The sequence below is a fragment of the Cyprinus carpio genome, chromosome A21, assembly GCF_018340385.1.
Source record: "Cyprinus carpio isolate SPL01 chromosome A21, ASM1834038v1, whole genome shotgun sequence".
Classification (NCBI taxonomy): domain Eukaryota; kingdom Metazoa; phylum Chordata; class Actinopteri; order Cypriniformes; family Cyprinidae; genus Cyprinus; species Cyprinus carpio.
Genome location: NC_056592.1, coordinates 1,200,766 through 1,217,110, shown reverse-complemented (window position 1 = coordinate 1,217,110; position 16,345 = coordinate 1,200,766). Strand labels below are relative to the sequence as shown.

General features: G+C 34.5%; 1 protein-coding gene across 1 annotated transcript in view; it reads left to right on the top strand.

The window, feature by feature from the left end:
* LOC109070060 (asparagine--tRNA ligase, cytoplasmic-like) overlaps positions 1-16,071 on the top strand; it is a 16,351-nt gene extending 280 nt beyond the window's left edge. Inside the window, 15 exon segments of the mRNA XM_042778501.1 lie at positions 2,683-2,765; positions 2,856-2,921; positions 4,180-4,272; positions 4,355-4,444; positions 4,585-4,663; positions 4,744-4,814; positions 7,136-7,222; positions 7,817-8,065; positions 8,384-8,583; positions 8,674-8,689; positions 8,692-8,811; positions 13,333-13,446; positions 13,530-13,661; positions 14,756-14,887; positions 15,831-16,071. Of these exon segments, the coding sequence (XP_042634435.1) occupies positions 2,683-2,765; positions 2,856-2,921; positions 4,180-4,272; positions 4,355-4,444; positions 4,585-4,663; positions 4,744-4,814; positions 7,136-7,222; positions 7,817-8,065; positions 8,384-8,583; positions 8,674-8,689; positions 8,692-8,811; positions 13,333-13,446; positions 13,530-13,661; positions 14,756-14,887; positions 15,831-15,962 (1,664 nt within the window). The 3' untranslated portion in view covers positions 15,963-16,071.
* The last annotated feature ends 274 nt before the right edge of the window (positions 16,072-16,345 follow it).

Sequence of the window (16,345 nt, the reverse complement as noted above, 5' to 3'; positions counted from 1 at the left end):
CGCGACACACACATTATTTATCTGTATTGTTATGCTTACCTGTAGTATTGTACCAATGATGTATTTATACAGATCGGTAAACTACATAAACACACTGATTTATATCACTGTACTTCACTAATATTGATATATATTAGCATTCTACTGTACTCATTTACATAATTATACTCCTCCAGTGGTTTAATTTATACAATCTCTGCAGAGGGTTGCATCAGAATGTGCTGATCAATATCTCATATATACACTCATCAGATGGAAGATACCTGAAGATACCGAAACATTGTCAATAAACATTTTTGATACTTTTGCACTAGTTGCGGGAATTGTTTTCTTTTTCTTTTAGTTTTGATCTTTGTGGTCTTTGTCTAGCTGTTGCCGTCAGGTGTGCGGAGATTGATTATTAACTAGATAAAAAAGTTAAAGGGGTCATATGATGCGATTCAAATGTTGAATGATTTCAATGCTTACTTTCTCTTTGGAGTGTTACAAGCTCTTGGTGCATGAAGAAGATCTGTGAAGTTGCAAAGACTAAAGTCTCAAATCCAAAGAGATATTCTTTATTAAAGTTAAGACTCGTCCACACCCTCCTGAAAGGCCTTGTTTAAACACACCCTCACATCTCTACATCACGATCTGGGGAGATTTGCATAACGACGCCCAGATGTTCACGCAAAGAAAGCAGGCGTAACTTTGATTCTCTCTGTTGCCGTATGTTTCTCTTATCGCTTCAGACGTTTGTTCTAATCGAACGTGAGTGCCCTGCGAAGTGGACATCGAAACTGCGCATCGTTTTTAGCTTTTTCAACAACATACTCTGTCCTCCACTAACCACGCACACATTTCCTTTCATGTATGTCTGTGAAAGATGATCGAACCAATCAGAGTAGGTATGGGGCGGGGCGACACGTGCAGCTCCTCCCCAGGTGCAGCCCCGCCTCGATCTGCAGGCTGCAGCTGGGTGCTTCTCCACGCTTGAGGCATTCGGCCAATCACAACACACTGGATAGCTGGCCAATCACAGCACACCTCGCTTTACAGAACGATGAGCTTTGTGAAAATCGACGTGTTTCAGAAGGCGGGGCATAGAGGAGAAACAATAATGTACAGAATGTGGAAAATAATGTGTTTTTAAATCTTAAACCGCATAAACACATATCATTACACCAAATGCACAACATAATGTTCTTTTTAGCAGCATCATGTGACCCCTTTAATCAAGACAGACTTTAGGTTGGCTCAAGAAAGTCTAGCCTGAAGATTTGAAGTAGTTGTGAAAGCTTGAAAAGTTTGAATCGGATGTAAAGTTTAAAATTTAGAAAGATAGATTTAAAACATTGCTAGGATCTTTTAACATGTTGGTAGCACTGGCATTATTAGCATGTTGATAGATGTTTTTAACATGATTGGCATGTAGTTAACATGTTATTACATGTAGTTAACGTGTTCCTAGCATGTCTCTAGCATGATTAGCATATTGTTAACGTGATGAGCACGTGGCTACCAAGATTCTGGCATAATTATCATGTTGGTAACATGTTGCTTATCATGTTTACAACAGGATTAGTATGTTATTAGCATGTTTCTAGCAAGATTAGCTTGTTGTTATCATGTTTCTAGCATAATTATCATGTTGCTAACATGTTGTCAACATGATTAGCATGTAGTTAAGATGTCCCAATCACGTCGCTATCATGATTGGCATATTATTAGCATAATAAACATTTTGCTACCAATGTTCTAGCATGGTTACCATGTTGGTAACATGTTGCTTACATGTTTCTAGCATGATTAACAGGTTGTTAACATGTTTATAACATGTTTGCCTTGTTGTTAGCATGTTTCTAGCATTATTAGCATGTTGAAATCATGCTGCTAACATGTTTTTAATATGATTAGCCATTGGGAGCATGATTAACATGTATTTAACATGTTCTTAACATGTTTCTAGTATGATTAGAATGTTGTAGCATGCTGATAACGTTTTTAACATGATTGGCATGTTGCTAGCATGATTAGCATGTAGTTAACATGTTCCTAGCATGTCTTTAGCATGATCAGCATATTGTTAGTGTGAATAGCAAGTTGCTACCAAGTTTCTGGCATGAGTACCATGTTGTTAACCATGTTTCTAGCATGATTAGCATGTTGCTATCATGATTAATATGTAGATGGCATGTTGTTACCATGTCTCTATAATGATTAGCATATTGTTAGCGTGACTAGCATCTTGCTATCAAGTTTCTGGCGTGATTACCATGTTGGTAACGTTGCTAATCACGTTTTTTAGCATGATTAGCATGTTGCTAGCATGTTCTTAACATGATTAACGTTGGTATCATGATTAGTATGTAGATAACATGTTACCATGTCTCTATAATGATTAGCATATTGTTAGCGTGATCAGCATCTTGCTAGTTTCTGCCATGATTATCATGATTAGCTTGTTGCTAGCGTGTTTCTAGCATGATTAGCTTAAAAGCTATAGGAGGAGTAGCCTTCAGAAATGTAGTCTTAGAAGCTTAACGAGCAGGACAGCAGGTTTTCTTTCTCAAGCCAAACTAATATATTAACAAGACAGCTTCAGTGTCTGCTTTTAAATATAACTCAATCACATTTCCGTAACTAAACACTTTAGATTCGATGAATGAAAAGGTTAAAGGAGGGTCTCGTTTGCTCCCGCAGAAGAGCTGTACGTGTCTGATAAACAGGGCAGTGACGAGGATGGAGACGGATCGGAGCAGAAGCCCTTCAGAACACCGCTCAAGGTGCCGGATCCCAGCGGATTCTCATCATTTACATATTTCATATTTCATATTTCATTCCTGCTTCCTCAGTGTTCTCCGTAATCTTTCCAGGCACTGTTGTTTGTTGGAAAACAACCTTTCCCGGTGATCTATGTGGACTCGCAGAAGGAAGGAGAGGTGACATATTACACTAACTAACAGTAACTAGAACAATCCAAAGATTGCTTCCTGACATAAACATACACATAAACATATTACAAAGTTATTTGACAAAAAGTGACTCTAAAAGCATTTTATATTTGAAACCGAAACCAATACATAAAATGCTAAATTTAAAACCTATAAAATAACTGATAAACACTATAATAAAAGTATTTTTAGAATTTGTATTTTTTGTATATGCCATTATATATAGTTTATTAATATTTTGAATTCATTTTTATTTTTAGATTTTAATTTGTAATTTTATTTAATTTTTTTTGTAAATATCTATATATTTCTAAAAAAAATTATTTATGTACATCAGTACATCAAGTTAATGAAATGAAAATGGGAAATGTTGCCGAGGCAACAAGCTGAAATAATATAAGTATAAAATTTGTAATATTTTTACAAAAAATTTTTTTACAGTTAATGCTAATTTTTATTTCAAGTAACACATATTTTGTATGCTTTTAGTTTTTAGTTACCTAAAATAGCTGTTATATTATTATGTAATATATATGTATTCACAAGGCCTAAATTTAATAGCTGTAAATTTAAATTAAATATTATGTATAAATTTAATAGCTCTCAGATATCTCAGCTTCCAATAAATATACATGTTAAGGGTTTATTTAGTGTTTACTTCTTAACGGACAAATCTGTGCAGACGTGCAACAATTATATTCCCAGTCTTTAGCAGAGCCGGATTATCCATTAGGGCACTTGGGCCAGTGCCCAGGGGCACCAACCATTCACAACCACTAGGGGGGCACCACGATACAAGCTTTAAAAATATTTTTCGTAAATTGTTTTATTATTGACTTGAAATTCTTGAAAGATCATACATAACTCGTTTATGAACACTAACACTAACTTAATAATAAATTATAAATAAATAAAGATTACATGACTATTATCTCTTACTGCTTACTGCCCTTACTGCTAATGTTAGTGCCCAGGGGCACCACACTGTCTTAATACGGCCCTGGTCTTTAGATATTATTTTGAAATCTATGTAAGTTTCTATTAGTTATATCATCTGTTTTGTCACAAATGTACATTTTTGTTTGCATGGTGCACATAAAATGTGGTGCACGGTGCATTAAAATAATTCTTTTATTATTTTTAATATGCATGTTTTGCATAAGATCAGGTTTTAAGGTGTTTAATAATAACTTGTTGATTTATTTTAACCCTTTGTTTGACCGTTATGGTGTGTTTGTGTTGTTAGCGTTGGGCCGTCATCTCTAAGACTCAGATGAAGAACACGAAGAAGCTCTTCAATCGAGAGCAAATGAAGAACGAGAGCAAAGACAAGAAGGAGGTACGTGGATCCTCTATAGACCCATCATTCCCATCCTGTATGTCTGTTTTAACCCCTGTCTCTCTGATCCTATGAGTGACAGGCTGAAGACGCCGAACGCAGAGAGAAGAATCTGGAAGAAGCTAAAAAGATCGTCATTGAGAACGACCCCAGTCTTCCTGAACCCAGAACCGTCAGTGTTTTTATGCATTCAGCAGATGCTTTTATCCAAGCGGACAAAGCAATTCAGCAAAACAAGTAAATGAAATATTAAGATGAAGCTGAAAGTGTATGTGTAAAGTCAGTTTTCGTGGTATTTTCTGTGGCGCTCAGGTGAAGATTGATAAGCTGGAGGCGCTGCGAGAGCAGAGGGCGAAGGTGTTCGGTTGGGTCCATCGCTTACGCAGACAAGGTGAGCAGATTTCGTCTTCTTCTGTCTCATTGAACAGCAACATGCATTCATGAAGCTTAGTTTTAAATGTGTTTTCTCAGGAAAGAACCTGCTGTTTATTGTGCTGCGTGACGGAACCGGTTTCCTGCAGTGTGTTCTTACGGATAAACTGGTACTGAGTGTGTTTGTTCATGTTTTATACAGTCATCAGTGACAAAAATTATATGGGATTAAGGCTGGCTGATGCCCTACTTACAATAAATCAATCAATCAATAGAAATAAAAGCAAAAATGATACTGGATTTGGGCTGAGTGATGCCTTAATTAAAAAAAAATAATAAAAATGAAAGCAAAAATTATATAGGATTAAGTTTGGGTGATGCTCAAAAAAAAAAAAAAAAAAAAAAAAAAAAATATAATATATATAGTGATCGACTACTTTAACCACTAGTCGGCGCTGTCGGAAACAATCGACTACTCGAGCGTGCATTAATTATAATGCATGCACAGTTTGCCTACAACACAAATTGTAGGATTACAATATTGCGTGTAGATGTTACTTTCTATCACTTTCTCTATGTTACATGTAAAATTAAAAATATGTAATTTAATCTTTAATAATTAGGGGTGTGCCCGAAGCCGAAATGGCGCAGATAATGGCTTAAAAAACGAATAACGGATAAGGAATAATTCTGCCTGAATATTCGGCTGAAGCTGGCACACTCTGGTGTTTGCTAGATAACAGTCAGGGATCAGCGCAATATTATACACAGACCTCTGAAGTCACACAATAATGAGTGTGTGAAGTGAATGAATATAAACTTTATGAACGAAAAAAGTGCAAATCAAACACCGCATTGATGTTGCCTCTCCGTGCATCTCTCAGAAATCAGAGCTTGGCGAGAGTAATATCACCTATAATAATACATCATACACGGTCTATTATTTGTATATATTTAAAAGGCAATGATTTAAAACTTAGGCTACGATATGAAACGAATGAATGGATTAACCACAGCGCGCTCACCAATAAAACAGCCGCGGTGCGCGCCTCAGTCTCTCCAAAACCAAACCAGTTCTCTCTTAAAAGTAGGCTAATAATCAGCTTAGATACAAATACATTTTCTATGTTTGCTTCTTTATCTTTTGCTGGTTTGCGTGGCACACTCACATTTGTTTAGTAAGTTCAAAAAGACTCGCTTAGAATTCTGCGTAATGAAAATGTGCGCCTTAAATTCATTCAGTCGCGTTCAGAACAAATGATCACTAAACGTTTGTCATGACGTCTCTGCTTATATGATTAATTTATTTTTTGAAAATTAATAATTAATTTAAATTTTAACGCAGCATACTTTTTCAGTGATAACTACGGGAAAAAAAGATAGTCATAACGGTCTTATCAAGTAACTGTACGACACCTGTTTTTATCCGAAAACAGATAATAATAATTTTGTGACTGTTACAGATTGTTATCTTTTTCACTTCGGCGCTCTCCGTCTCAGCAGCCGTATGTGTGTGCGTAACAGTTTACCAGTTGCTCAAATCCGTGCAAATGACGAGTTATACAAAGTGTCCTGAGTGTGCTGCTCTTTATTGATCTCTCCGGCACGCATCCACATGACCCACAATGTTGCAGTGAACACACATACTCAGTGCTTCTCTAATGAATAAAACAGGAAAAACAAGGAAAAACAACATATCCGCTCTATTCCAGGCTGTACACACCACCATGCATGCGTGTTCCGGACGATACATTACCAAGATTCCCTCCCACTCATACTACAATTTACGTCCTTGCGACATTAAAGGAACATCTCCCTATTTCCCCTTCATCCCCCACCCACAATGCATACAAGATACACCGTCTTGTACATCCTCAAAATTAGAACTCTCTCCAGAAAAATATGTAATTGCATTCCTCTCCACTGTCATTATTATTAAGTTTTGACAGTTTACGTATGTTATGTGGTAATTTGTTGCATTAGGGCTATTAATTAATTAGTTAATGGTTTAATAAACACTTTTGAAGGTTTGGTTATTGATAAAACTATTTTATGTCTATTCATTTACAGTAGCATGAACCTACAAGTAGTCGAGTAACTCGAGTATTTTTTAAATAAGTAATCGACTAGCAGAAATCAGTAGTCGTGCAACCCCTAATATATATATATATATATATATATGTATCAAATTGTTGCTAAAATAAAATAGGTGTATATAACAATTTATAATTGTTATAATGCTGTTTGTTAATGTATAAAAATGTATATAAAAATATATAGATAAGTAATTCTCGAGTTATAGTATTCTTCAAGAATTTTCTAAAAAATAAATAGGCATTTTATATTATATTTTATATTTTTGTTATGTTTTATTTTGTTTTTAATTTTTATGTTATTTTATGTGATTTTGTATTAGTCTTTTTTTGTTTTTTTTTGTAAGTTTTTTGTTATAGTTTTATGTGTGGTTGATGAAAGTGTGTGTTGTGTACAGTGTCAGTGTTATAATGGCCTGGTGTTGTCTACGGAGAGCACCGTGGCTCTGTATGGAACCGTGAAACCTGTGTCCGAGGGGGGACAGGTGAGGTTAGTGTACTTGATTCACTTATTCATCTGTGACCCTGGATGAAGCAAAAAAAGTGTTATGGGTGGTTTTTTTTTAATTATTGTTTTTTAAATATTGTGAAAGCTGAATAAACCATCTTTCCATTGATGTCTGGTTTATTAGGATCGGACAATATTTGGCTGAGATGCAACTATTTGAAAATCTGGAATCTGAAGGTGAAAAAAAAAAAATCTAAATATTGAGAAAATCATCTTTAAATTTGTCCAAATTAATTCTTAGCAATGCATATTACTAATCAAAAATTAAGATTTGATATATTTACGGTAGGAAATTGACAAAATATCTTCATGGGACATGATCGTTACTTATATATCCTAATGATTTTTTGTCATAAAAGAAAAATTGATAATTTTGACCCATACAATGTATTGTTGTCTATTGCTACAAATATAACCCAGAGACTTAAGACTGCTTCTGTGCTGCAGGGTCACATATGATTACTATTAATTGCTATGTTTAAAGGTTAGTTCATCTAAAAATGCAAGTTCTGTCATTGTTATTATCCCCATGCCTGTATGATTTCTACAGTTTCTGGTTGTGTTCTGAAAGGCTCCGGGCGGTCACGAGCTGCACTGTGATTTCTGGGAGCTGATCGGTCTCGCTCCGGTGTCATTGTTTTTGTTCCTAGCTCCGGCCGGCGGCGCCGATAACCTGCTGAACGAGGAGTCTGACGTGGACGTGCAGCTCAACAACAGGCACATGATGATCCGTGGAGAAAACGTCTCCAAGATCCTGAAAGTGCGGTCCGCCGTCACGCAGTGCTTCCGGGAGCATTTCTTCAGCCGGGGCTACCACGAGGTCATTCCCCAAACCACGCGGTTCACTTCCAGAATCAAAGTCTCCTGATGATTCAGTCGCTCATGTGTCATGCTCATGTCTTTCTGTCTTCAGTCGCAAAGAAATTAAGGTTTAAGCAATCATTCACCAAAAAAATGAACATTCGCTGAAAATGTACTCAGCTGTGGATGCTCTGCAGTGAATGGGTGCCGTCAGAATGAGAGTCCAAACATCACAATAATCCTGCTTTAAGCTGCTTTAAGTCATTGTGTAAAATCTTGCTCGGAGGCACAGGATGTTTTCTTTATCTTATCGAACGCGGATGTTTGTCGTTCTCAGATAACTCCGCCCACTCTGGTGCAGACGCAGGTGGAGGGCGGCTCCACGCTCTTCAGTCTCAACTACTTCGGCGAGAGCGCGTACCTGACGCAGTCGTCTCAGCTCTACCTGGAGACCTGCATCCCTGCGCTGGGAGACACCTTCTGCATCGCGCAGTCGTACCGCGCCGAGCAGTCGCGCACACGCAGACACCTGTCCGAGTGAGTCTGAGACCTGCAGTGTTCACTCAGTGAAACCGACAGATGCACGTCAGTGTGTGTGTGTGTGTGTGTGTGTGTGTGTGTGTCCAGGTACACCCACATCGAGGAGGTGAGTGTCCATTTATGGGCTGAGTGTACCTTCTTGAGCTGTTGGAGGATCTGGTGTGTGACGTGGTGGCCCGGGTCCTGAAGTCTCCTGCTGCGCAGCTGCTCTACGACCTCAACCCGGTACGACCCTTGACCTCACACGGAGCATAACAGCCCCGAGACACATTTTAGGCCTGGATGATTTTATTCAGGGCTGTAAGATTCATGGAAATCAGTATTACTGTATAATATTTATAACTTTTTAAATTTTTATTTATTTATTTATTTTAAATATTTTAAAATTTAATACTCAAGTTTTTGTAACTTTTTGATTTTTAACAGTTTTTGTTTTTTTTAAACTATTTCGTTTTTGTTCATTTATATTCTAGTAACAGTAATTTAAGCATTTAATCTTTAAATCAAAATTAGAAAACAAAGGGTTTTTTTTGGTCTTATTTTGTTTCAGTTAACATTAATTTTATTTCAATTAACAATTTTATTTAAATTTTTACCTTTTTTTTAAATATTTAAATATTCAACGATAAAGTTTTTGTAACTTTTTGATTTTTAACAGTTTTTTTTTTTTTACTATTTCATTTCTGTTCATTTATATTCTAGTATCGGTGATTTTAGAATTTCAACTTTAAATGAAAATTAGAAAACTTAATTTTTTGGTCTTATTTTGTTTCAGTTAACATTAATTTTATTTCAATTAACAATTTTATTTAATTTTTTACCATTTTTTTTAAATATTTAAATATTAACGTTAAAGTTTTTATAACTTTTTGATTTTTAACAGTTTTTGTTTTTTAAAAACTATTTCGTTTCTGTTCATTTATATTCTAGTTCAGTAATTTTAGCATTTCAGCTTTAAATGAAAATTAGAAAACCTAAAGTATTTTATTTGAATTAACAATTTTATTTCAGTTTTTAATTTTTTTAAAAAATATTTAAATATTGAAGTTTTTGTAAGTCTTTGATTTTTAACAGTTTTTGTTTTTTAAAAACTATTTGTTTCTTTTCATTTATATTCTAGTTTCAGTAATCAGTATTACTGTATAATATTTATAACTTTTTTTATTTTTATTTATTTACTTATTTATTTTAAATATTAAAAAATTTAATACTCAAGTTTTTGTAACTTTTTGATTTTTAACAGTTTTTGTTTTTTAAAAACTATTTCGTTTCTGTTCATTTATATTCTAGTATCGGTAATTTTAGCATTTCAGCTTTAAAATATTTTTTTTCTTTAATTTTGTTTCAGTTAACAGTAATTTTATTTGAATTAATTTTATTTCAGTTTTTTTTTATTTTTAAAAATATTTAAATATTGAAGTTTTGTAAGTCTTTGATTTTTAACAGTTTTTGTTTTTTAAAAACTATTTCGTTTCTGTTCATTTATGGTCCGTGTATCTTTTGGTCATTTGATTTTTTGTTTCATTTTGTAAGTAGAAATTTTTTTTTTTTTTTTTTTTTGCAAAAAACGAAAAACAAGAATTCGGCTTAATTTGTAGTTTTTCGTTCAGGGTTAGAAAAATTAATAAACAGCTTGAATATTCGATTTCTACACGTGGGCGGGAATTAAACTCCCCTTTCTGCTGATTGGTCAGACCAAAAAAGATCAAACCATGCTGTCATCAGTCCTTCTGCAGTTCCCGCGCGGCAGAATACTAGTCCTCTGCTGCAGCAGCAGTTGTACAGATTCTTAAACGTTTTTTATTGCAACTACATTTAATCTTTTTTTCTCATCAAACAACCAGACAAATGAATGGCTCGACACAACCTGTTCTGTGGCAGAGCCGAGGGCTTTCTTCTGTGAAGATATAAATTCTATGCTTTGCATCAGCTGGGCATGCCAGGGCAGGCTATATCCTACCCTGGTCCCCCAGTAAGTTTGTTTGTTTTATTAAGTAATTAATTATTAATATTATAAATATTATTAATTATTTCAAAATGAATATATTAAACACTAATACAAAAAGGAAAAAATAATGCTTTGACTTGGGTTTATTCAGAGCTGGGTAGATTACTTACAAATTGTAATCCGTTACTGATTCCAAATTACATGACAAAAAATGTAGTCAGTAACTAATCCACTACATTTCACGTTTTAGGTAATATAGTCAGATTACTTTTTGATTACTTTTGACCTAACTCGTTTATCACACTGATTTAAACAGGATAATCTTGTACCATAATGATATACCATGAGGACCATATTCCTGTCATTGTAATTAACAACATGAAGTGCATTAAACATTATATTACGTCAGGGTTTCCCAAATTGGGGTTCGTAAAGGAACGGCGGGGGGGGGGGGGGGGTGGGTAGAGTTTAATGAAAGGCTGAAAAGTTATTAAATCATAAAAATGTAAAATTAAAATAAATCATACACTTACTAAAAAAGATGAAATATTTTATGTTTACCTTCATTTGTTTGTGCCATATGACCATTCATCTATGTCAGGAGGGTACTTAAAGGATCACTGATTATGATTTCACTTTTTTTAACTTTAGTGTGTAATGTTGCTGTTTGAGCATATAAAACATCTGCAAAGTTACGATGCTCAAAGTTTAACGCACGGGAGATATTGTCTTTAACAGAATTTTCTGATTGACCACCCATTTAAAGTAAATATGTTAGGTGAAAGAGGTTCAGAGGACAAAGAGTTTGAGAATGTCTGCAAATAAGAAATAATGAGAATTTGTGCATTTTAATGAGTTTTGAAAGACAAAAAGCCTTTCAACATAATAATACATGGTTAACCTACTGAGTGATCATTTAAATAAAAAATAATGCGTTCATCAGTAGTTGATGCAATGTTGAAACACTTCTTAAACTTGTAATTATTTTTGTAAACCCATTGGTCAAATGCTGTATAGCCACCGGATTAATGACTGATAACTGTGTGAATGTCCACAAACTGGAAGACTTTCTGAGTGTATATCAGCGGTAGACTATTTTAGAAAGGAACATTTAAAAAAAAAAGAAAAAAAAAAAGAGGAATTAGAGAGAATCAATAAACTATGAATCATTTATTTCTATTGTGTGAATAATATGTAATCTATAAAAAAGTAACTGTAGTCTGATTTAGTCTGACACTTGTGCACTCGCACACAGGAATGTAACACAAGATTTACATAAATGTAATTAATTGCCATTTGGTTTGTTTCTCACCAAACCTTACTGTATACCTTCAGAACGTTTGGAATATAGCATACGCCACGAGATGCATATTATTTTATGACAGATTTGCATCCGCTTAAAGAATGAAAAGTGAAAGTCACCGTTCTCTGCCATTAAATGGGTAAGTGCGAGCAGGACATTTTTGTGTGTGTGTTTCGGAAAAAAGAAGGTAGACCTAATAAGCCTTTAGAACAACATCTGACTAGTTACCCTAGTTAAATAAAACAGAAAAACGCGACTACTGTCAAGCACAGACCAGTATTGAAGTGCACCAGGAAATATGCAGCAATCTAAACAGTTTATTTAATTAATATTGAGAATTAGTTGATGTTCACCTGGATTTGTTCCTCAAGAGGGGAAATAATTTTATAAGTTGTCATTTATAGTCATATGGTAAAATGCATATTTTTTATTTGTGTACATTCAAAATGACTAAATAATGTCGTCCCCGTTGAAAAATAAAGAAAACAACAGAATCCACAGCTTTAGCGCCAAAACATGAACCAATACACAGCTAGTAGGCTGCTTGATGCGCCTATTTTTAAAAGTCTACATTAAGGTTATTTGACATTAAATGCATTATTTAAGTCATTTTAGAATAAATCACAGTATATATCATGATAAAAAGTGACTTTACAGTTTGGAAAATATGGTAGGCTATGAAATCCCCCCCAGCAGCAGCAGAGGACTAGTATTCTGCCGCGAGGAACTGCAGAAGAACTGATGACAGTTTGATCTTTTTTTTTTTTTTGTCTGACCAATCAGCAGAAAGGGGAGTTTAATTTCCCACCCACGTGTAGAAATCGAATATTCAAGCTGTTTATTCATTTTCTACCCCTGAAAGAAAAACTACAAATTAAGCCGAATTCTTAATTCTTGTTTTTCGTTTTTTGCAAAAAATTTAAAACGAAAAAGGAGCCGTTTCTCATTTTTCTACTTTCAATATTAAACAAAAAATCCAATGACCAAAAGATACACGGACCATTTATATTCCAGTTTCAGTAATTTTAGCATTTCAGCTTTAAATGAAAATTAGAAAACTTAAAGTTTTTTTTGTATTTTACTTTGTTACAGTTAACATTAATTTTATTTCAAATAACAAATATTTTTAAATCATTTTTAGTTTTATTTAACGATAGCAACATTGTCAGAGACTTGGAAGTGTCAAAGAAATTCATTAACAGACTGAGGCTCTGGATATTTTGTTTTTTATTTATTTTTATTTCAGTTTTAGTCATTTTAGCACTTCAATTTTAAAAGAAAATGAGAAATTTTGCCTATGCAAAAAAATAATAAAATACTTTTTTTTTCTTATTTTATTTCAGTTATCTTTTTTCTTTCAATTAGTGTAAATATATATTTAAAATATTTTAATTTTAGTTAAAGATAACAGCAAGGAAGGGTCATGGAAATCCATAAGAAAGTATGGCAGCTCTGTAATCTGTAAAATAAATCAATTTTTTGATTCTTCTTCTAGGACTTCCAGCCTCCCAAACGTCCGTTCAGGAGGATGAACTACACCGAAGCCATCGAGTGGCTGAAAGAGCACAACGTCAAGAAGGACGACGGGACGTTTTATGAGTTTGGAGAGGTGTGTGTTTTATCGAGTCTCATGCGTGAAGTGCTCAGCTGCGAAAGCTTGCGTGTTTGACCGTTTGTGTGTCACTTCTGCAGGATATCCCAGAAGCCCCTGAGCGACTGATGACGGACAGCATTAACGAGACCATCCTGTTGTGTCGCTTCCCAGCCGAGATCAAATCCTTCTACATGCAGCGCTGCGCCGAGGACCGCCGCCTCACCGAATCGGTCCGGATCCTCACTAACACTCACAGCCAATCACAACATATCTGGTGTTTAAACACAGCCAATGAGATTCTGCTGGGGGCGGAGTTACCAGAGCTACACTGTAACAGACTCATAAAGCTACACGACTGATCAAAAGTTTGGGATCAGAACGATTTTGAATGTTTTTAACGGAGTTTAGTTTCTTCTGATGGTTGAGTTTGTTTTTTTTTGATAAATAAAGTAAAGATTTTATTTTTGTGTTGTGTTATGTTGTTGTGATGTAAAATTTTTTTTTTTTAATATAGATTAAAATGTAATTTATTTCTGTGTTTAAAGTTGTATTTTCAGCATCATTACTCCAGTCTTCAGTGTCACATGATCTTCAGAAATCATAATAATATACTGATTTATGATCAGTTTTGCTGCTTAATATTGTTTTGGATCCTGTGATACTTTTTTCGGGATTCTTTGATGAATAAAAAGTTAAAAATTAGAGCATTTATTTAAAATAGAAATCTTTTCTAACAATATACACTAGAGTTCAGAAGTTTGTGGTCAGTACATTTTTATTCTTTCTTTTTTTGAAAGAAATTAAAACTTTTATTCAGTAAGGATGTGTTCAATTGTTAAGAAGTGATAGCAAAGATTTATATTTTGAATAAATGCTGTTCTTTTGAACTTTTTATTCATCAAAGAATCCTGAAAAAAGTATCACAGTTTACAAAAAAATATTAAGCAGCACAACTATAATTCTAATAATAAATCATCATATTAGAGTGATTTCTGAAGATCATGTGACTCTTTATACTGGAGTAATGATGATGGAAATTCAGCTTTGCATCACAGAAATAAATTCTATTTTAAAGGATATTAAAATAGAAAGCATTGTTTTATATTGTAATAACATTTTGCAAGATTACTGTTTTTTTCTGTATTTTTGATCAAATAAATGCAGCCTTGATGAGCAGAAGAGACTTCTTTAAAAACATTACAAGTCTTACTGACCCCAAACTCTTGAACGGTAGTGTATATATATATATATGAAAATAATTCAGTTCTAGGAGTATTCTGGTATGTTTGGGTGTTCAGAGGGCAGATGTGTTAGTGTTTGTCAGGTGGATGTGTTGATGCCGAACGTCGGTGAGATCGTGGGAGGCTCCATGCGTATCTGGGACGCCGAGGAGCTCCTGGAAGGATATAAGAGAGAGGGAATCGACCCCACGCCCTACTACTGGTACACCGACCAGGTGACAGCCTAGTCATGTAGACTACCATTCAACAATTAACACTTTTGTTCATCAGGGACGCATTACATTAATCAAAAGAACAGTAACGACATTTATAATGTTACAGTTGTTCTTTTGAACTTTCTATTCATCTGTGAATCCTGAAAAATACAATGTATCAGTTTCCACAGAGAAGTTGTTATGCATTAATGTGTTTTGAAATGTTTATTGTAAGAAATGTTTATTGAGCAGCAAATCATCATATTAGAATGATTTCTGAAGATCATGTGACACTGAAGACTGGAGTAATGATGCTGAAAATTTGTGTGGAAATAATGGAAATAAATTACAGTTTAACAGAGATTCACATAGAGAAACAGCTGTTTTAAATTGTAATAATATTTCACTATTTTTTTAATGTATTTTTTGTAAATTAAATGAATAATTTGTGATTTGAAGGGGTTTAAATTTTTTTTTTTGCTTTGAAATTGTCTAAAGTGTTTTTTTTTTTTTCAAACAGACATTGTTGAGAAGTTGAATCATGTTTAATGTAATAGCAATATGTACTTGCTTTTTTGGTAAAATATAAATGTGTCGTTCATGAAATAAACGAATTCATTGAAATACGCTGAAAAAAAATCACTGAGAAATTGGTAATATATTTCACAAATAATTACAGTAACAGCAAAGTAAGAATTTGATTGTACTCTAGTACATACGACGATAAAGTTCTTGAAACAAGTAACACTGAATTAAATGTGAAATGTTGTAGCAGAAAGATAATATTTTTAACGCTCTAATAATCTTCCACTAGCTTTGAGAACATTAATGTAATTAGATTTGACAAAAATGCTACCAACATAACTGCAGATATTCAGTATGATTGTCCAGCTCTGGGCCGGACCTCATGAATGAAGTATTCTCTCGTTCAGATGGTCAGCGTGTGAATGTGTGTGTGTTTCAGAGGAAGTTTGGCACATGTCCTCACGGCGGATACGGTCTGGGTCTGGAGCGATTCCTCACCTGGCTTCTGAACCGACATCACATCCGAGACGTCTGCCTGTACCCACGCTTCATCCAGCGCTGCCGGCCTTGAACACACACACACACACACACACACACACACACACACACACACACACGCTTACACACACACACACACACACACACACACTGACACACGAACACAGACACACACACACACAGACTCACACACACACACACACACACACACACACACACACAAACACACTGATGCACACACACACACACACACACTGACGCACACACACACAGACTCACACACACAAACAGACACACACACACACACTGCAAGAGACCAGCTTGGTAATCAAGACCATGTTTAAAGGTCTAATCAGAAGACCGTTTGAATGATGATTCGGTGTTATATTACTGTAATAATATTTATCTGTGGCATAATAAATCCCTGAGATCATGCACTTGTGTGTGTTTCCATTA